Below are 21168 nucleotides of genomic sequence, written 5' to 3' on the forward strand. Positions count from 1 at the left end.
ATTTTCATTTCACATATGGAAACTGAGACTGAGAAGTTAAGTGACTTGCCTATATAGTTTCACGATAGTAAGCTGAAGAACTAGAACCTGAGCTCAGATCTTCCAACTCCAAGCCCACTGTTCTTTCCATAAAAACACAGGTATATACGTCATCAAAGAACGCCTCACATCAAATAATGAAGTCCCATAATAAAGACTTAACTCCAGAGGAAATAAAAAGCTGTTCAACTTTCCAGTCCCCCAAACACTCCTGGCTTAAATTTCCTCCCCACTCAACCATTCCGTTCTTGTTCTCAACAGCATCACCTCTCAGAAGTACACCAAGCCTTTTGTAAACCAGCTGTCTGGCTCACACATTCCTTTAATGGAGTGTATGACTGAGCACATTTTGACTTAAAAGGTTTTTTTTACTAGGCAGGAGGAAACAGACTGCTGGTATCAACAAATATTGAGCACAGTAGGTGATTTAATTAAACACTTGAAACTAAAGTCTGGAGGAGAGGAATCAAGAATCAATTGACAGCAGATTTCCCTAGAAGGCAATAGAGAGTTTACTGTTTCTCTCTTCCTCTTTCCTATTACCCAGCCTTGGTTTTAGTCTGAGCTAAGTTACTATGTGACCTTAGCTGATCCACCTCTCCCAATCTGAGTTAATTCATTTATAAAATAGAAAGGTTAGACTAAGCAAGTCCTTATAAGGTCCTTTCCAATTCTAAAACTCTTCTATGCCACTCATTAGATCTTCTGTTCTAACCTCATAGGGGAGAACAAGTTCACTTTATATCAGCTCTCAACTTGCTAGTCTTTGAGAACACAAACAAATATGTTTATTTTAGGGGCAGCTAGGTGGCACAGTGAATAGAGCACCAGCCCTTGAGTCTGGAGTCAAGAGGACCCGAGTTCAAAAGCGGCCTCAGACACTTGACACTTATTGGTTGTGTGACCTTGGGCAAGTCACTTAACCTCAATTGCCAAACCTCCCTCCTCCAAAAAAAAAAAATATATATATATATGTGTGTGTGTATGTGTGTGTGTGTATACATATGTGTGTGTGTATGTGTGTATGTATATGTTTTATTTTATAGGCCCAAAGGACCGAAAAAAGACTAGATTCTGTCTTTTTCCACCAAATCCTTGGACTTGAGCTATAAAAGTACAAAAATAGATTTCTTTGAGTTTTGTCTCCTTTCTCTACCCCTATTTATCCTTTCGTAGAGGCAATAAGGAATTGGGAAAGTGCCAAATTCAAGAAATAATACAGAAGAGGAAGGACAGCAGCAAGAGACCTAAATAATCCATACAAATCAGTCCTGCCCCAAACTGAGACTTACCTGGAGCCTAATTTGGAAACTGCCAAACATGTGAAATGTCATTAGGTCTAGAATCTGAACTTCTAGTACAGAACATGAAAGTGAGGAAGAACACTAAAATCATTTCATATTGATCAATTACCTGAAGAACAGTTTTCTTCTTCGTAGGTTCATCTTCCTCTGAATCTGACTGAGAAAAAAAGAAATGGAATTAAGTTCCAGTTACTGGACCAACAGGGGAGATGCTTACATAAGGAAAAAAACACAAATCATAGATTAAAAGAGTCCTCTTCCCTGCTCCCCCTTCCTCACCCCCACCCCCACCCCCACCTGTAAACAAGAGACAGAAGGGCCTTCTCTCCTGTGAAAGGAGTTAAAATTCAACTTGGCAAACATTTGCTAGGTACCTATTTTGTATGAAAACTCTGTCAGACACTGGGAATACAAAAATGAATCTTTTTCACTCAATTCAATTTATATTAATTAAGTACTTATGTAAAAAGTGCTAGACACTATAGATACACTGAAAAAAGACGGTTCATGACTTGAAGGAGCTTACATTCTACTTGGGGGAGAAAAATAAAATATAATAAGTACACAAACAAGAAAAATATATGGTAAAGTGTGATAGGGAAAAAGGAGAGATCCAAAGTTCTCTAAGAAAATCTTAAGGATAAGAATATTTTCAGGGAGGGGGAAAGGAGAAGAGAATCTGGAAATAAATGGTATCTAACCTGAGCCTTGAAAGAGAAGATGTTAACAGATAAACACGAGGAAAGAGTGTGTCCAGAGATTGGGGGAAGAAAGGGACATGAATGCAGAAAGGATTTAAAGACTGGGAAGAAGCTAATATCCCAACTGGGCTGGAACATAAAGAGTTCACATAGGGGAATAATATGAAATAAGCCTGGAAAAATAAACTGGAGAAAAATTATAGTAGGCCTTAAATGCCAAGCAAGGAATCTGTAATTTTAGATTATCAGCACCAGGGAGGCAGTGACTTTTTTGAGCAGGGAAATGACACAGTCACCTGTGCTTAGGCAGATTTGGCAGGCAGTAAAGTCAGTTGGTCAATAATCATTTATTAAGAGCCTACTATATGCTAGGCATTATGCTAAGCACTGAGAATACAAAGAAAAGTGAAAGATAGTCTCTGCTCTCAAAGAGCTTACAGTCTAGGGGAAAATGACATCCAAACATCTATGTACAAACAAGATACAGACAAGAGAAAAAGGGAGATAATCAACGGAGAGAAGACACTAGATTAAGGAGAACTGGTAAAGGCTTCTTGTAGGTGCAGTTAGATGGGACTTGAAGGAGGCCAAAGAAATCAGTAGGGAAAGATGGGGAGGGAGAGAATTCCAGACATAGGAGAAAGACAGTGAAAACATTTGGAGTTGGGTGATGCAGGGTCTTGTGTAGGGAATAGCAAAGAAGTTGATGTCATTGTATGGAAGGGTACTTGGGGATGAATAAAGTGGGCTGGAAGACTGAAGAGGTAGGAGCGGGCCAGGTTGTTAAGGGTTTTGAATGTCAGAGGATTTACATCTGGATCCTGGAGTAAGAGGGGGCGACCAGTGGAGTTTATTAAATCGGAGGGGAAGGAGTGTGTGAAGGTAACATGGACAAGCCCATGCTTTAGGAAGGCAATGTGATAGCTACGTGGAAAAGAGACTGAGTGGGGAGGAAGGGAGACCAACCAGCAAGCTACTGCAATAGTTTGGGCAACAGGGGATGAGGGCCTGCACTAAGGTAGTGGCTGCACCAGAGGACAAAAACAGAGATGTTGCAAAGGTAAAATCAATATGATCTGGAGACAGATTGGCTATGAGGGGTGAGAAAGAATGAGAAGTCAAGGATGACATCTAGGTTGAGAGCCAAGCAGTTGGGAGGATGGTGGTCCCCTTGACAGTAATAGGTTAGGAAGAGGGGAACATTTGGGGGAGGGGGAATATAAATGCAGTTTTGGACACATTGTGTTTAAGATGTCCAACAAGCAACTAAAGATGTAATACTGAAGGATAGCAGAGAGGATAGGGATGGATAAGTAGATATGAGAATCATCAGTGGTGAGATAATTGAATCTATGGGAGCTGATAAGATCAAGTGGGAGCTGACCTTGATAAAAATCCAGCAAAGGAGACTGAGGAGTGGTCAGATAGGTAGGAGGAGAACCAAGAAACCTAGAGATAACATAGTACCAAGGAGAAGAGGGTGGCTGACAGTGTCAAAGGGTATAGACAGGTACAAGGAGGATAAGGATTAAGAAAAGGTCATTAGATTTAGTAATGAGAGATTACTGGCTACTTTAGAGAGAGCTAAGTGAAAGACAGATTGGAGAGACTAGAGGAGGGGTTCTTAAGAAACCTGGAGTTTGTGAACTCTTAAAATTTTACAACTGTATTTCAATATGATTGATTTCTTTACAATTCTATGTATTTTATTTTATGCATTTAAAAACACTCTGAGGAGTCCATAGACTTCACCAGTCTGCCAAATGGGGTGAAATGATGCAAGAGGTTAAAAATCCCTGAACTTAAGGCTAGAAGCAGGAAGATCCACTATAAGGCTATTACATAGTATGAGTGAGAAATGGTCATGGTCTGAACTGGGGTGTTGGCAACATGAGAGGAGAGGAAATGTAGTGGTAGAATGAAAAGGACTTTCATAACTGAATAGATGCAAGGCATACAAGAGAGAGAAGAGTCACAGATACCTCATAGGTTTCAAGTGTGAGTGACAGGGAAGATGATGACTATCAACAGCAAAAATAGGGAAATTGAAGAGGAGGTGATAGTAAATTCAGTTCTCCTAGGAGAAGAACATCCAGATAAAGAATGTCAGCATGTAGCTGGAGATAATGAAGAGACTAGGGATAGATACACCAACTTTGGAATAATCTGCACAGAAATAATGACTGAACCCAAGGGAACAGATAGGCTCACCCCCCAAAAAATATTAAAGTACAGAGAAAGAGAAAAGGGCCAAGTAAAACCTAATCTACACCCACATTTAGGAGATGAATGACTGAGGAGTGGGCTAACAGGGAGGAAAATGAAAAAGGAGAAAAAAGTACCCAGGAAGCAATAGCCAGGGGTGCCAATGCATCAACCTTTGTTGGTAGCTTATCCCAGTAACCTTTGTTGCTGTCATTCTCGAAGAGGACCGGTGACATTAGGAGAGTGATGTCTTGACTTGTAAGTGAAATGGATTTAGGTGAGCCAGAGCTGTGAAAAGTCACGAACCTCACTCTCTCCTCCAGCGTCATCAGAGTCCAGCGGCAAGACGTAGGTTAAGACGATTGGCTATTCCCCACACCTCCCACTAAACTTAAGAGTTGCTAAAGTCTTCTTATTGTTTAAATCTTGTCCTTGATAGAGATTAACAGCTAATCTCTATCCTAGCTCCAATAAATCTGCCCCCAGAAAGATCAATAGGGACTGGCCCACAACCTCACCCAAGCAACTGAAACCACTTACAAAGAAAGAATATATACAACCACAGAGCAGGAGGGATCCATGGGGATAAGTGGTGTGTTAACTACTTTTCTACAGGGTATTAAAGGTCAAAGCCATTGGAGAAATCTATTTCCCTTCCAGATTTGATCTATAGCCTCAGTTACAAAGAGATGTTAAAGATTCCCAGAGGGCCTGGAGAAAAACTAGTTTGAAGGTTTGGAGTAAGTCACAAAGTCATCCCCACAATCCCCAGGCCTAAAAAAGAGGTGGTTCTACCATAGGCCTCTCCAATAGGGAAACTTCCTATTCTTTATGCACATAGGCATTCTTAGACCCTACCCCTTTGCTTTGACAGCAGGGATTCCGTCTCAGTTTAATATTTCCTCACAACAGTAATCAGTACACAGTAGGTACTCAACAAATGCCAGTAACTGACTGTAAAAGTAACCAACAACTGAGATCTGCTTTGCTGAGCTAATTACATCCTCAACCAGTCCCAGCCCTTCAGTTAACAAACACATTTTCATATTTTCAAAGTTTCCTTTATACCAGACTAAGAGAAGTACTTTCTTTTGGACTGCTTCACAGGCAAGTAATCAAACTTCAGATCCTCAATCTTTTGTACATTTTCTCTCTCTGCCCCATTCTAACTGGTTTCTGGCTAGCCTCATTGCTCTCTAGTGTGATGAGAAGAGAGCTACTCTACCCCTCCCCCAACGGATTAATACAGAATTTTCATTCACTGTTAATAGCTTAGGCTGAACACAGGCTATCCAAACAAGCTTTAAGTGATATTCAAAGGTAAATTTATTAAAGTTTAGGATATTATATAACTATAGGTAATATATTCTTTTTTCCAATTCTTATAACAAAAATGGTTATCACAAACTGTTCCCTGTGGCTAAAAGAAGTAAAATACATGTCAACTATGGGAAATAATACGAAATAAGCCTGGAAAAATAAACTGGAGAAAAATTATAGTAGGCCTTAAATGCCAAGCAAGGAATCTGTAATTTTAGATTATCAGCACCAGGGAGGCAGTGACTTTTTTGAGCAGGGAAATGACACAGTCACCTGTGCTTAGGCAGATTTGGCAGGCAGTAAAGTCAGTTGGTCAATAATCATTTATTAAGAGCCTACTATATGCTAGGCATTATGCTAAGCACTGAGAATACAAAGAAAAGTAAAAGATAGTCTCTGCTCTTGAAGAGCTTACAGTCTAGGGGAAAATGACATCCAAACATCTACGTCCATTTGTCTTTAAATACTATTATAATACCTATTACATAATTTATAAAAGTTTAAAAGTCACAGACCCACAGTTGGAAAATACATTAAAGGCCATGTAGTCCAACTCTAATCTGAGCAAAATTCCCCTTTATAACATATCTGATCTCATCAGAAAAACAACTGATCTGTAGAACAGATCGAGGAGAAATAATATGAGGAGATATAATAAAAAAATAATCAGACTACCAGAAAGTTATGATTAAAAAAAAGAATCTTGAAACAAATTATAAGAAATTATCAAGGAAAGTTTCCCTGAAGTTCTAGAACAAGAAAGCAAAATAGAAATAGAAAAAAAATTAACTACCACCACCTGAAAGAGATCCCAGTAGGAAAACTTACAGGAATATCATAGCCAAGTTTCAAAGCTCCCAAATTAAAGAGAAAATATTGGGAGTAATAAGAAAAAAATCAATTTAAATATCATGGAGCTACAATAAAGATTACACAAGACCTAGCAGCTGCTATGTTGTAGGTCTTGGAATATTATATTTTGTAGAGCAAAAGACCTGGAGTAACTTACCCACAAAGTATAATTCTGAATGCAAAAAAAAAAATGGACATTTAACGAACTGAAAAGACTTTCAGATATTTGTAGTAAAAACAGCAGAACTTAAGGGAAAATGTGCCATATAACATTCAGGGGAAATATAAGGTTACAAGACCAATTATAGGGGACTCAGTAAGGTCAAATTATTTACTTCTTTTATGTGAAAATATTATCAGTACTCTCATGACTGTCACCATTATTTGGGTAGTTTGAAAGAAAGGCTTGGGCTGAGCTATATATGATGGAGTGATTCTAAAAAGTAAAAATGTGTAGGAAGAGATAAAAAGGACTAATTATTTCATACAAATGAGGCATAAAAGGAAAAACTGATACAGAAGAAGCTAGTAGGGGAGAGAGTGGGTAGTGCTCCAACTTTACTCTCATGGGGAGTGGGTTAAAGAGGAAAAAACATATAGCTAGAAGGGTATAAAAGTCTTTTAAATTCAGAAATAAATAAGAGAGCAAGGGGATAGGGTGAAGGGAGAGGATAAGGAAGCGGTTGCAGATTAAGGAATAGGAGTGCAGGTACTAGACACAATTAAAGCCGAGGAGGGATAGCAATAAGGTGAAAAGGATAGTGAAGAAAAATAAGTAATTATAGCTTAGAATGTGAATGAGATGAATTTAGACATAAAACGGAAACTAATGGTAGATTAAAAATTTGAATTCAACAGTACGTTGCTTTCAGGAAATGCTATAAAAATGAGAGATACAAAGATAAAATAAAGGGCTGGAGTAGAATTTATTATGTAAAAAAAGCAGGGGTAGTCGATCTCAGGCAAAGTTAAAGCTAAAATAGATTTAAAAGATTAAAATAGGGAAACTACACTATTTGTTAGCAATATTATTCAATATTGTTTAGCCTATTTAAAATAACTAGACAGTATAAAATACCTCAGACTATACCTGCCAAAACAGACACAGGAACTATGTAGGTAAAGCCAATAGAGTAAAAAACAAAAAGACAATTTTACCTAACTAATCTCTTTATTCAATCCCATCCCTGACTAAAAAATTACCTAAGTTAAAAAAAATAATGACAAGATTTATCTGGAAAAACAAAAGGTTGAGAACTTTAAAAAAAAAAAAAAACAGGGAAAAAAGATGTAAAAAGGAAGCAGATTCTGCAGTATCAGACCCTAAACTACATTATAAGGTGAAAGAGCATTGTCAAAGTATAAAATGGATAATTTCAATTATTTTAAATTAAATTAAAATTTTCCTGTGCAGCCAGGAATAGAAGGAATGCAGAAAATCAGGGAAAAATTCTCATAGACAATCTCTCAGGATGTGATTGGGTTGGAATATTGCTGTGGTGTAGGAAATGATCACCTGGTTGATTTAGAAAAACATGGAAAGACTTGGACTTTATGAAGAAAGATGCTATTCACCTTCAGAGAAACAGATGACAAGTGGAAATAAGCAGAGTGTGGTCTTACATGTATGAGTGTATATGTGTACGTGTATATGTTTATAGCTATCTATATGTGTGTATAAACATACATATATATCTGTATTTAATTGTAGCCTTCTTTAGGGTGGGGGGGGGAATAAAGTAGAAAACGCACAGCAGAGAATAAAAGAAAACCAACAAGGAAGCAAAGAAAAGTGGGCAGCTTTGAAAACAACGTGTAGTATTTATTACATAGGTTTTCCTGAAATGGAAATTTATTATTTTATATGGAGTCCTCTCTTGTGTTCTGCTGTGTACGTGGCAATGTTTTTTTTTCTTTTCTCATTTTGTATTAAAGTTTAAAATAAGTTTTAAAATTTACCAAAAAACAAAAAACAAACTCATACCTGGCAAGTGGTCATCCAGCCTCTGTTTTAAGATTGCTAGTGATGAATGACCTACTACCTCCAAGGTTGCCCACACATACCCACCTTTGAATAGCTCTTAATTATTAGGAAGTTTTTCATTAGATCAAGCTAAAATTTGTCTCTCCAACTTTTATCCTTTGCTCCTAGTTCTGCCCCACTTCCCACCCACCCAGGACTGAACCCAATCTATCTAATCTAATCCTTCTTCTATGACAAGCCTTCAAAGTAGTTAAAAGACTGTTATCCTACACCCTTAAGTCTACTTTTCTTCAAGCTAAACAACCTTAGTACCTTCAAAGATCTTCATATAGGATAAACTAGGGGATCTTTGGCAATCTGGTGGCTCTATTCTGGAAATTCTGCAACTTAGTGCTATATGCTAAATCCTCTTAATACAGCTTAAGTTGGCATTGGCTTACCTGGTCTATACGTCACAATGGTTCACCGGATTCTTGCCGTCCACTAAAATTCCTAGATTATAAGATTATAGATTGAAAGCTGGAAGGGACCTTAGACCTCATCTAGAACAATTCCCTCATTTTAAAGATGAGGAATCTGAGTCTCAGAAAGACTAATTCATCCAAGGGCACACAAGTAAAGTGCAAAATGCAGGAAGATGCAGGATTTGAACCCACATCTACAAATTTCAAAGCTATGGAATGTTCCATTATGAACTCCTGTCTAGCCACGCCTGCCCCACCTTGTACTTATGATGCTGATTTTTTGAACCCAAATGACTTTATCCTCATTAAATTCCATCTTCTTAGATTCAGCCCGAAGTTCTAACCTAACATCTTTGAATCCTATCATTCAACCTGTTAGTTCTCTCTCCTGGCTTTATAACATATTCAAATTTGATAAGCAGGCCAATAATTCTTTTATAAAAAGGACTTTATAAAGATCTATTGTATTTTGTATTTGGGAGGATGACTCCTAGAGGTCTTCATGATAGCAAACCTTTTCTGAATGTCTTATACCAATCTCCTACTAAATTTCATTATTAGAAATATAGTGTAAATCAACTGTTTCCACATACCACATAATAAAATCATAGCTCCTAAAGTATGTGTTTGCCTTTACCTCAGCATCACAGTGATAAATATTTTACCATGGAAAACCACCTTGTACTCGCATGGATATTCCTCCCTTTTTTAACAAAAGGGTAAGGAAGGTCACTTTTATAGATGTTGAAATGCACAGAGGTGAAAAGGTCACAAAGCAAACCTGAGAAAAACCAGAGACTCTCTATAACTCCTATTTACATACTGCTTTAAGGCTTACAAAGTGCTTTCCTCACAACCACTCAGCAAGGTAGGCTACAAGTATTGTTATTCTTATTTACAGATGAGGAAACTAAGGATCGGAAAGGTTAAATCCAGGGTCACCAGGCTTAATGAAGTGGCCAAGGTTAGATTTTGAATCAGTCTTTGTGACTTACAGAAAACAAAGCTCTGGCTAACAATGGGAAGGGACCGGTGAGGCTAGGTGGTTCAGTGGATGGGGTGTAGGCCTGGAGTCAGAAAGAGCTGAGTTCATATTTGACCTCAAGACACTTCTTAGCTGGGCAAGACACTTAATCCTATTTGCCTCAGTTTCCTCATCTGTAAAATGAGCTGGAGAAAGAAATGGCAAACCATTCCAAGTATCTCTGCCAAAAAAAAAACCCAAAATAGGGTCATGAAGAGTCAGACATGACCGAAACGACTGAACAACAATGGGATACCTCGGAGGTAAAGAAAAGGCTAGGACCTTGGTCACTATCACTGACAGCAGCTGTTGCCTTCCTGTCCTCCACCTTCCCCCCAGATCAAAAAGAAAGAAATGTTCTCTGAGTATTTCTAGTCATGTGGAGGAGACATGACTTAAAACTAATAGGAAGCAGAGGTAAGGCTAAGCAACAAGTTATTCAGTTATCTCAATAAAATACTGAAGATTAAAATGCTGAGGTTTGGGATAGAAGAGAAAAGGCAGAAGTATGACAGTATATAAGTGTTCATCCTGGACCCACTAAGAACAGGGCTAAAAGAAACGTCCTGAAGCACATCAGAATATAATTTAAAACCCAATGACCTCATAGGAGTTGCGAGGTGCTGAAATCTATTTAATGGGAAGCTGTGGAAGAGGGATTCTTAAAACTGCTGCCAGTAATGTACATGACAGTAATACGTGTCAGTCAGAACCAGAAAGGTAAAAGATACTGGAAACTAACAAAGGCCATAGAGCCGGGAGAAAGTATGGCGTCCTCGTGGACAGCGTTCCTAGTCAACCTCAATCCTGACTTTAGATCCAGCTGCCAAGAGTGACAAGAGACACACAGCCCAGATTGTACAGCAGGAGCGGAAACAGACATTTTCCATTAAGCTGGGTCCAGTGGGCTAAATAGATCTATGAGAGCCTCATTCCCCATGACCAGCCTCTCTTATCTCTGCAGGTCTGGCTCTTTAAGCCATACTTTCCAAAAAGCAATCACCATCACCACAGACAAGGCCAAGAGCCAGAGTGGAAATAAGGGTCCAAGAAAAGACCCTCAGGGCTCCCAACTATACTCTTCTGAGCTGTTATCTCAATTCCTGGATTCACCCTATATTTTATTTTTTTTTGCCATTTGGTTTCAGGCATCTCCTGAATCTGTACCCCAGTCTTCTTACCTCAATTCAGGGTTTCTTTTCTATCTCTCTAAAACTCATCTTTTATTTTCTATGTCTGGGCTTGCCCTTTCGCTTTCTAATCTTCCCACTTGCCTGTCATTCCATTTTCTGGTACAGAAGCTTACAGAATCCCAAACTACGGATAACTTTTAATTATTTCAGTTCATTAAAGGCTTGACCTAGATAACTGAAGTCTACAAATAAACCCAAACCCTCATTCAAATCATTACAGTTTGGTTATTTGCACTAAGGAAGAAGCAGAGGATCTAAATCCAGATAATCCCAAAACTCTTATTTGCCTTTAGAATCAGTATGTATGACAAACACAAAGAGACAGATATAAATATCTATGCATACACACATAGAGCACTAGATAGATATAATGCATGCAGGAACATACACCATAAATTATTTATATATAAACAAAATACATAAAAATATTTTAATACTAATATCAAAATAAATTTGTATTCTCTAAGCACCCCAAAATCAGAGTCAAAGAGAATTAAACCAAAAGCAGCACTATGAGGTGGAGAAAATGAAGCCACGGCAAATCCACACATGGATAATAAGATATTATTACAGGAACTGAACATGTTTAACCTGGAGAGGAGAAGACCAGAAGACAGCATGATACCTAAGTATTTGAAGGGCTGGCATATGGAGAAGTGATTAAATTTGTCCTGTTTGACTTTAGAGTACAGAACCAAGAATAAGGAATAAAAGTTGCAAAGAGGAAAATTTAGGCTTGATATCTCAAAAAACTTACTAACAATTTTGTTGTTTATTTTGAAGAGGTTAAAGAAAAATGAATGACAGGTATGGAACCATAGGTTGCTAGGAGTGCTTGACACCCCAAAATACCTACATGCCGGGTCCTGCCGAAAGAATTCCACTCGAGCCTTCTCAGCCAAGGGAAAAGACAAAGTGTATTAAGGATTAGCTATATTGGGTTGTCTTAAGAAATCCCACCCTTTGTGACACTTTGTGACAAGTGGGCCAGATTCAATCCACTGAGCTAGATTGAATCTGAGCACCTTCATGGAGGCAAGGTGGAGATTATATACACACAGATTGTAGGGTGGATTGAGGGGTGGTCTGGGGTGACTAGAGGAGGGGTTTAGGGAAGGTCTTGAGGAGGAGTCTATGGAGGACTTAGATGAGGTCAGACTCCAAGGTGGGGAAATAGCTGAAGGCTACCTGGAGATGACAGACAATAAGAAAATTAGGGCAACTGGGCTAGGGTAGATATTTTGATCAGGATTAAGGGTGGGCTAGGCTAGGGTGGATATTTGGGCCTAAAGATAATTGTAAGGCTTATGGCCTTAGGAGAAGGCCAGATCTAGTTGGAAGATTCAAGAAGAGTTCAAGGGGGCTCTCCCAGAGACTGTATTCCAGGTTCAAGGGGGTTCCCAGAGACTGTACCCTCATCAATTTCAGTAACATCCGACTCTCTGTGACCCCATTTGGTGTTTTCTTGGCAAAGATACTGGAGTGGTTTGCCATTTCTTTCTCTAGCTCATTTTGCAAATGAGGAACTAAAGCAAACAGGTTAAGTGACTTACCTGGGGTCACACAGCTAAGAAGTGTGGGAGGCTGGATGTGAACTCAGAAAAATAAGTCTTCCAGATCTGAAGCCCAGTATTTCATCCACTAGCCGTTTTTCCTAACAATTAGAGCTATCTAAAAGTGGAAAAGACTGCCTGGAGAGAGAGTGGGTTCCCCACCTTTGCAGAGCCCTCCCTCACTTAAATCCAACTCACTTGCATATCATGGCATCACCTCCCTGAAGTCATGGTCTTCTTTGAGAATGAAGGACAACCTCTACAATTAGTAGGGGTGGCCCCACTGGGGACTCAACTGCAACTGGCCAGCTGGGCAACACAGTCTTCCCTCCCTTCCTTTCCTGGGGATGCTCTGCCCAAAGAAGTAATCCCTGAAACGTCACAAGATACCTTGGGGTCTACCAGCTAGACTTCTTTCTTAAGGACCAAGCCTTAAACCCAAATCATTTTGGCTCTCTTTGAGGGGCCAACAATAGGTCCCAGGCCAAGCCCCATTTAGTATTATTTGGGCTCTGATTGGCTCAGAGTGAAAGTAAATAGCAACTGTTTCTGTTTTGGCCAGAAACCCTGAGAGTCTTCCCCTTCCAGATTGATTTTCTTTTTTTGACTAGGTAAAAGAGGCCATTCTTGGCCTCATTACTTACCTAGCTTTAATCACTGAATGGGTATTGCCTCAGTCAAACTGAGATCTGTTAAAGACCTTAGCTTAAAAAGGTCAAGGTCTCCCACTGCATCTAGGGTTATGTCCATTTGTCCAGATCTATATCTTGCCACTGGACCCAGATGGCTCCAGAGGAGAATGAGGCTGCTGACTGCACAGCCCTCCCTCACTTAAATCCAATTCACCTGCATGTCAAGGCATCACCTCCCTGATATCATGGTCCTCTTTGAGAACCAAGGACAAACAACAACAATCCAAAAGTGGAAAGGGCTGCCTTGAGAGAGGATGGGTTCACCAACCTTGGAGGTCTTCGAATAGAGGCTGGACAACTGCTTATCAGGTACCTTTCAGTAAAAATTCCTTTGTTTAGGTGAACTGTTTGAATGACCACCGAGGCCCCTGTCACTGGAAGTATTTAGCTTTACTATGCAACTGGAGACAAACTCAAAACACCCTCTACCTGGATCTTGCTTCCTCCTATCTACAACCTGCACCTAGAGACCAGGCTACCTGGCTAAGGAATGGGGACAAAGGAGACTCATAAAATTTGCAAAGTAAACAGCTGAGATTTTACTATAGTAATAACAACTCACCTTCACATAGCTTAAAATACTTTTCTCACCATACCTCTAGGAAGCTGCTACTGTAATTATTACCCCCATGACTGAGTAGCTTGACAGTAGAGGCTGTTTCACGTCTGTCCTGGTATCCTCTGTGCCTAACACATCGTAGGCCCTTCACAAATACTTGTAATTGATTGGAGGAGGCTTAAGCCACAATCTCCCTACTCTGGGTCCAGTGCTATCCACTATATATTCCACTAACTCTTTAAGTCCCCCTAAAGAACTAGAGTGAACAGCGTGAGCTTTCCTTCCTATTTCCTGCCCCCTGAACACCCTCTGGTGGAGCTTCAAACAGGCAAGTACATGCTACTGGAAAGAAATGAAGCTACAGGCAGAGCAAGGAAGCCTCTTTCTAATTGGCTCCTGAACAGAAGTTTCTATGCCTAAGCCAGAAAAGCCTCAAAAGGGGAAATGTTTAAGGGGATATATATATATTCCGATGTCAGAACTCTTACCTTTAAAATGAAGGTAAAAAATCATTGATCTGGTATGAGTTACCATCAAGGTGCACTCAGAGAACAATTATTATTTGGAAACTGAACAAATGAAAAATAGGAAGCTCAACTCCTATTCAGCGGACAAGCGGAAGAATCAAAGCAAAACAGATATAATCTTTGGATTATTCCTGGATGGTACTATTATCATTGCCCATACCACTATCCAACTCAAAAGCTGACAGCCACACTGGTCTGTTTTCTAGATTCTAAGGACCTCAGTAGCTATGCAGTAACTAACATGTACCCAACAAGCGGCCATCCAGCTTCTGCTTAAAGAGCTCCAAAGGGGGAAATTCCCTTCTTCAAGGGGAAAATAATCACTTCTCAAGGCCGATCATCCCATTTTTGGACACTCTAATCACTGGGAAGTTTTCCCTATTGTCAAGCCTAAATTGGCTTCTTTGTAACTTTTATCCATTCACTGTTCCCGCTTTTGCTCTCTGGAGCCAAAGAGAACAATCTAATGCCTCTTGATACACCATCCCTTCAAATGTTTCAAAAGCTTTCACAGCTTCTCCCAGAGTAGTCTCTTTTCTAAGTTAAATATCCCCGAGTTCCTTCATCCAATTTTCATATGACATGGACTCAAAGTCCTTTACCACCCTGAAGCTTCTCCTCCAACTTATCAATGTCTTTACTATGTGGTCGACAGAACTAAACAAAATCATACAGAAGTGGTTTGACTAGAGAACAGTCCAGCAGGGCTAGCAGCTAGAGCAAATTATATTTTTTGGCTGCCAAATAACTGACTCATAGGCTTGACTCAGAGAGATAACAGTCCACTAAAACCCTCTGATCTTTTTCAGACAAAGTGCTGAGGTCTCCCTCATGTTGTGCTTGTGAAGTTTGTTTTTTTTTTTTAAGGCAGATGTAAAATTTTATACTTATCAGTATTTAATTTCATTTGATTAAATTCAGCCAAATGTTCCAGCCTATCAAGTTAATGGTGAATCCTGACTATCATGCAGCATGTTAGCTTGTGTCAACTGCAAATATGGATGAGCAGGCTATCTATCTATCTACATCTTTCTCGAAGTCAAAGATAAAAATGTTAAACAGGACAAAGCACAGATCCCAGGGGAACTCCACTAGAGAACTCCTGACAAGCTGAGAAGGAACCATTACTGACAGAGTTCAGTCATTCAAAGAGTTCCAAATCCATCTAATTATAATATCATCTAGTTGACATTTCTCCATCTTTTCCACAAGCATAGTATAATATACTTTGCTAAAAACTGAAATACCACTGCCTTCCTGAAGCTTGCCCATATTCCTTCCCATCAATAAAGACCTCCTTTCACACATGCTTCTGTTTTACATCCCCGGTACACAGATAACTATCTGTGTATCCTATGCCCTATACGAATGTAAATTACACAATAGGACCATATAGTAACTAAATTTGTGTACCTTCTCTTGCTCCTAGAACAGTTCCCAACACAGTAAATGTTTAGTAAATGTTTGTTAAATTGAACTAAAAATATGGCATGTGAATGTAATGTATACTATTGTATTGTAAGAAATGACAAAAGAGGTTCAGAGAAACCTGGAAAGACTTACAGACTGATGCAGAGTGAAACAAGCAGAACCGGAACAACGTATACAATAACCCTCGGTGCGGAAGACAAACAACTTTGGAAGACTTAAGAATTATGGTCAATGCAATGACCAACCATGATTCCAGAGGACTGATGATCTATCTTACCCACCTTCTTACAGACAGAGTCAAGATTCAGAGTGAGACAGGCTTTCTGGACATGGATAAAGTAGGAATTGGTTTTGCTTGATGATGCAAATTTTTTATATAGGTTTTGTTTTTTTTTCTTTTAAATGGGGGAGGTAAATGAGAAGGAAAATAAATGTTTGTTGTTTGGAAAATAAAATGGAAAAAAAGATTACTGAACTGAAAGTCCACAAAGGGAGGTTGTTCTATCTCATAACCATCAGGATTAGTAACATTACCAAGGAAAATAACAAATCCTGCAGGGGCTGTGGGGAAAAAAGTACACTAATGCACTGTTGGTGAAGCTGTGAATTGGTCCAGTCATTCTGGAAAGCAATTTGGAATTCTGCCTCCCGAATGATAAAATTGTGTAAACCCTTTGACCCCATAATACAGTTACCAGGTCTATATCCCAAAGAGGTCAAAGAAAGAAGAAAAGGACCCATGTATACCAAAAATATTTATAGCAATTTGGAATTGTGCTCCAAAAGTCACTGGGCCCATGCCACAAAGAAGGAGGGAAAGGTCCTATATGTATATATTTATAGCTGCTCTTTTTGTAATGGCAAAGAACTGGAAAATGAAGGGGTGTCCATCAATTTTGGAGAATGGGTGAACAAGTAATTCCCATAAGGGAATTAATTGCGCAGTAAAACATGATGAAGCATATGGTTTCTGAGAAATCTGGGAAGACTTGTGTGAAGTGAGCAGAACCAGGAGAACAATTTATACAAAAACAACAATATTATAAAGATAATCAGTTTTTAAAGTCTTAGAAATTCTGATCAACACAAATCCAGAGAACTCATGATGGAATATGCTACCAGCCTCCTGTCAGAGTGGTCATGCATTCAGAGTGCAGATTGAGAACTTATGCTTTTGGAGAAGGCCAACAGTGGAGTTCATTCTGCTTGACGAAGAATGTTTGTAAGAGGGGTTTTGTTTTTCTTTCTTTCTCAACAAAGAAGGAGAGAAGAGGATGAGTGGGAGAGAAAAAGATTTTTTGTTAATTTTAAAAATGTAATTTAAATTAAAAAGTTTAAAAAGACAAAAAAAATCTATCAAACATAACCCAACATGATTCCAGAGGTCTCATGATAAAACATGCTATCCCCTCCTGACAGAGTTGATGTACTTGAGTGCAGATTGAGGCTTTTTTTTTTAAGGACATGGCCAATGTGGGAATTTGTTTTGCTTGGCTATATACTTGCTTTGTACAAGACCTTTAGTTTTTTTTCTTTCTTTTTCAAGGGGGGAGAATATGGGAAGGAGAGGAGGATTTTGGTTAAGTGAAAATAAAAAAAAATAAAAAAAAAAGAATCCACAGAATCTCTACCTCTTCATCTGAGCTCATCAGCTTTATACTTCCTACCAGAATTACAATTGCTTTTTCTAGTTATCACTATAGAAGTCTAATTGCTTCACCCATTCATCACCCACATGTCCCTTAATTTAGTCTGAGATCAAAGACTATGACAATAGTAGACAATGAGCAAAAAAATGGAGAATCTATTTTCCTCTGCCTCATACACGTCCCTCCCCTTTGTAGGATGGGGCAAGCTCCTTAAGAGGTATCACAGGGAAAGTAAATCAACCATTTCTGCCTGCTTTCAACTCAAAATACCACACTGGTTAAGAGTCTATAATACTGTCCTGAAGAGCACCCAGAGACAGGAAGGACACCTAGGTTGTGTTAGTGATCTCCAGTAAGATAGGGAAAGTGATGAAAATCTTTAAGGAAAAGAATTAGCAGCCCCAAGACTCATAATATGTCAGCCCGGGGACCAGCCAACAACTCAGAAGAGGCAGTGGTCAGTACTGACTATTTAGGGAAATGTGAAATCAGGTGGGAAAGTCAAAGAAAGAATTTCTGGGGCATCCCCAACTCCCTTTTAAAGAGCAGGTAATCCTACCTCTGTTACGCTGTTCCAATAAAAAAGAAACCACTGAGGCCAAGAGATATAGAACCTCCAATGACAGACAGCCTCAATGTCCCTGCCTCCCCTGGGTATAAATGGAAGAAGAGCAAAGGGGAAAGTAGTCCAGCTTCACAAGTGTTCCTTAAGTACACCTTTTCCAAAGACATTGATGGTTTTTAGTTGACACATCTTTCTGTAAGAAGGGGAGGCGAGGAGGGAGATGGACAGAAGTGCTCCTAACTGAAGCTCACAGTCTGGGAAAGAATGGATAAATTTATGATGCCATGACATTCATCAAGGAATAGAACTCGAGAGTCTGGTATCTATCTCGGCCTCTAGTTCTGTCTGTTATGAGGAGCACAGGCCCAGGGGTGAGGGGGGTGAAGGAAAGAAGAGCCACGGACTGCAACAGAGAAGCGTCCGAGATGCGGGGTCCTGATGTCCGTCGTGGGACCAGGATCAGCCGGATCCTTAGAAGAGTGGCCCAATTTAAGAAAAAGTGCAATGTGCAAGTAGCCCTAACTTTCACAACCCCGGAGCACGACCAGGAGAGCTCGGACTCAGTGGACTGGAGGGGGCTCCGGCCAGCGGACGTGGCCCCCACTTGCAGCCCGGTGGTGGAGCCCCGCGGGGTGGGCAGCTCTGGGGGCGGGGCGGGAGCGCGCTGCGGCTACTCACATCTCCCTGGTGCAGCTCGGGGGCCGCGATCCGCACCGGCTCCGTAGTCCTCTTCTTTGGCTTGGGGAGCCCCAGAGGGGGCCCGGCACCGCCGATCGGAGGGGGCAGGTTGAGGCCTGGAGCCCGCGGCAGGGGCAGCCCCAGCCCCAGCCCCTCTCCCACCCCCGCTGCTTCGGCCAAACTGAGGCCCGGGGGCGGGGGGAAGCCACCCAGGCCGAAGGGCAGCGGGGGTGGGGGTTGCAGCCGGGGGTCTCCGGCCGGCGGCGGGGGCAGCAGCAGCGGCGGGGGAAAGGCCGGGGGCAGCAGCTGGGGAGGTGGGGGCAGCAGGGCAGGACCCTTGGGCGGGGGGAGGGAGGCGAAGAGGCCCCCCAGGCTAGGTCCAGCGGCCGGGGCCGAGGTGGCCGCCTCCTCCTCGGGCTCTGCTTCGTCCGGCTCGCTCTCTTCGCTGCTGGCATAGGCAACTAGAGACATGGCTCTGCCCGCCCGCCTCCGGGGCGCCCTTGCCGGAAGGAGCGGCCTAATCGAGGCCGGGGACGCAAAGAGGCCTAGCGGGCCCCACCGCGAGGCGGGGCTGGACAGGAGGCGGGAGGACCCGCCTGCTCCGCTCTCCGAGGCCTAGCCTCGGCGGGAGCCCATGACCGCGGTTGCGTCCCCACCCGACCAAGGCCTCCCTCTTAGCTTGGGCTCCCGGTCCCAGCAGCTCCACACAGGTAATGGCCGCCGAGTCACTCCGCCTCCCCCTAGCCTCGCCGCTCTAATACTACAGTTCCCAGCGGCCACCTTGGCGAAAGTCCCCTTCGTCGCCTCCTGCGATTTCGCGCGGGGCACGGCGGGAGGTGGAGTCTAGAGGCGAAGGTCAGGCGGAAAGCAAAACCCGCCTCCAGCGCGGGGGAATCTGGGGTGAGTAGTTTCCTGTGCCTTGGAGCCTCCGACAGAACTACAATTCCCAAAGAACATCGCAGTGATCAGTGTTGTGTACGGGAGCATCTCGGGAACTGTAGTACCCAGTTTGGGGAAATTGCGGATTCTGCAGCTTAGACTTGTGGGAAATTTGATTAACTCTGGGTAATTGTGCAGTGGTGCTCGGAAGGAGAGGGGTGCATGGGTATTTGGAGGACTCAGGAAGGTTATTTAAAGGGAGAGTGACCACCCTTAGTTAAATGCTAGAGCTTTCTTTCTCTTTTTGGTCTATACTGCCCGCGTCTGTTAGAGTTCCCCGAAAGTACCAGGATTGAGTGCTGGCTTGGAGGCTTGAATGAAATCTCACTGTTGGCCCGAAAGAAGTCACACTGTTCTCCAAAAGGGAGACACGCTACAAACTATTCCTTTATGAATCTGAAATAAGATGGAAAACATGATCAATGTCTGCTCTTTCCCTCCCTTGCCCCATCCCCCAGCCCGTTCTTCACCCGCCCCACTCCGACTTTAAACCATGATTCAGGCTCCCCATGCCAGGCTATGGGGAAGTTTCCAGGGGTTCCTTGGAAAGGGGCCAAAAATTCAAGTTTGCCTGCAAACACCTCTTCTCCCTCCCTGTCTCTGCTACTGTGCCGGGAAACTAAGTCTCTTCTCCAGCTTGATCTCAACTCGACGGCTTCCCAGAGCAGTGCTCCCTTCAAATAGAACATAGTTTGATGATGGAATGCCACGGTTGGAAAAGGTCATTTAATTCAACTAATTTCTGAGCAAGACTTTCCTGTATAACATTTCTGACAATGCTTATCCAGCTTCTGCTTGAAAACGTCTAATAAAATAGAACTTTGGAACAGGTCCGAATAGCTAAGAAGTTTTTCCTCTGAAAATACAAATTACTCGGAAAGAAACTCCATATATAGTAAGAAATGGTGGGAAAACTGGAAAGCAATATGGCAGAAACTGAGCTTGGACCAACCTACTACAATGTATTCCAAAATAAATTCAAAATGGATACAAGACCTGATCATGCCATAAAAGAATTTGAAGAGAAGTTGATCATATACTTTTCACAACTAGGTAGGAAATGAATCCTGAACAGAACAATATTGCAAAATTTAGAAAGAGATCATTTTGATTGTATAAAATTGGAAAACCTTTGCAAATAACTAGCATTTATTGTTGCCATTCAGTCTTGTTCTACTCTTCCTGACCCTGTTTGGGGTTTTCTCAGCAAACACACCAGAGTGGTAGCAAAGGTTGGGTGACTTGCCCAGGGTCACAATTAGTAAATGTCTTGAGGTCACGTTTGAGCTCAAGAAGGTGAGTCTTCCTGACTCCCGGCTCAGCTCTCTATACCCTGCACCACCTAGCTGCTATAACTAGGATTTATATAGCACTTAAAATATATTAGATGATTCTCACAACAAATCTGTGAGTTAGGTGCTATTATTATCCTCATTTTACAGATGAGGAAATAGGGACTGACAGAGGGTAAGTGACCTATCCATGGTCA

At 41.2% G+C, this 21168-nt stretch overlaps 1 protein-coding gene across 1 annotated transcript in view; it reads right to left on the reverse strand.

The window, feature by feature from the left end:
• PRCC (proline rich mitotic checkpoint control factor) overlaps positions 1 to 19589 on the reverse strand; it is a 39013-nt gene extending 19424 nt beyond the window's left edge. Inside the window, exons 1-2 of the mRNA XM_036758247.1 lie at positions 18741 to 19589; positions 1453 to 1500 (exon numbers count right to left, since the gene is read on the reverse strand). Coding sequence (XP_036614142.1) covers positions 1453 to 1500; positions 18741 to 19211 — 519 coding nt within the window. The 5' untranslated portion in view covers positions 19212 to 19589. The remainder of the gene's footprint in view (positions 1 to 1452; positions 1501 to 18740) is intronic.
• Between the last annotated feature and the right edge of the window lie 1579 nt (positions 19590 to 21168).

The sequence above is a fragment of the Trichosurus vulpecula genome, chromosome 4 (genome assembly GCF_011100635.1).
Source record: "Trichosurus vulpecula isolate mTriVul1 chromosome 4, mTriVul1.pri, whole genome shotgun sequence".
Lineage (NCBI taxonomy): Eukaryota > Metazoa > Chordata > Mammalia > Diprotodontia > Phalangeridae > Trichosurus > Trichosurus vulpecula.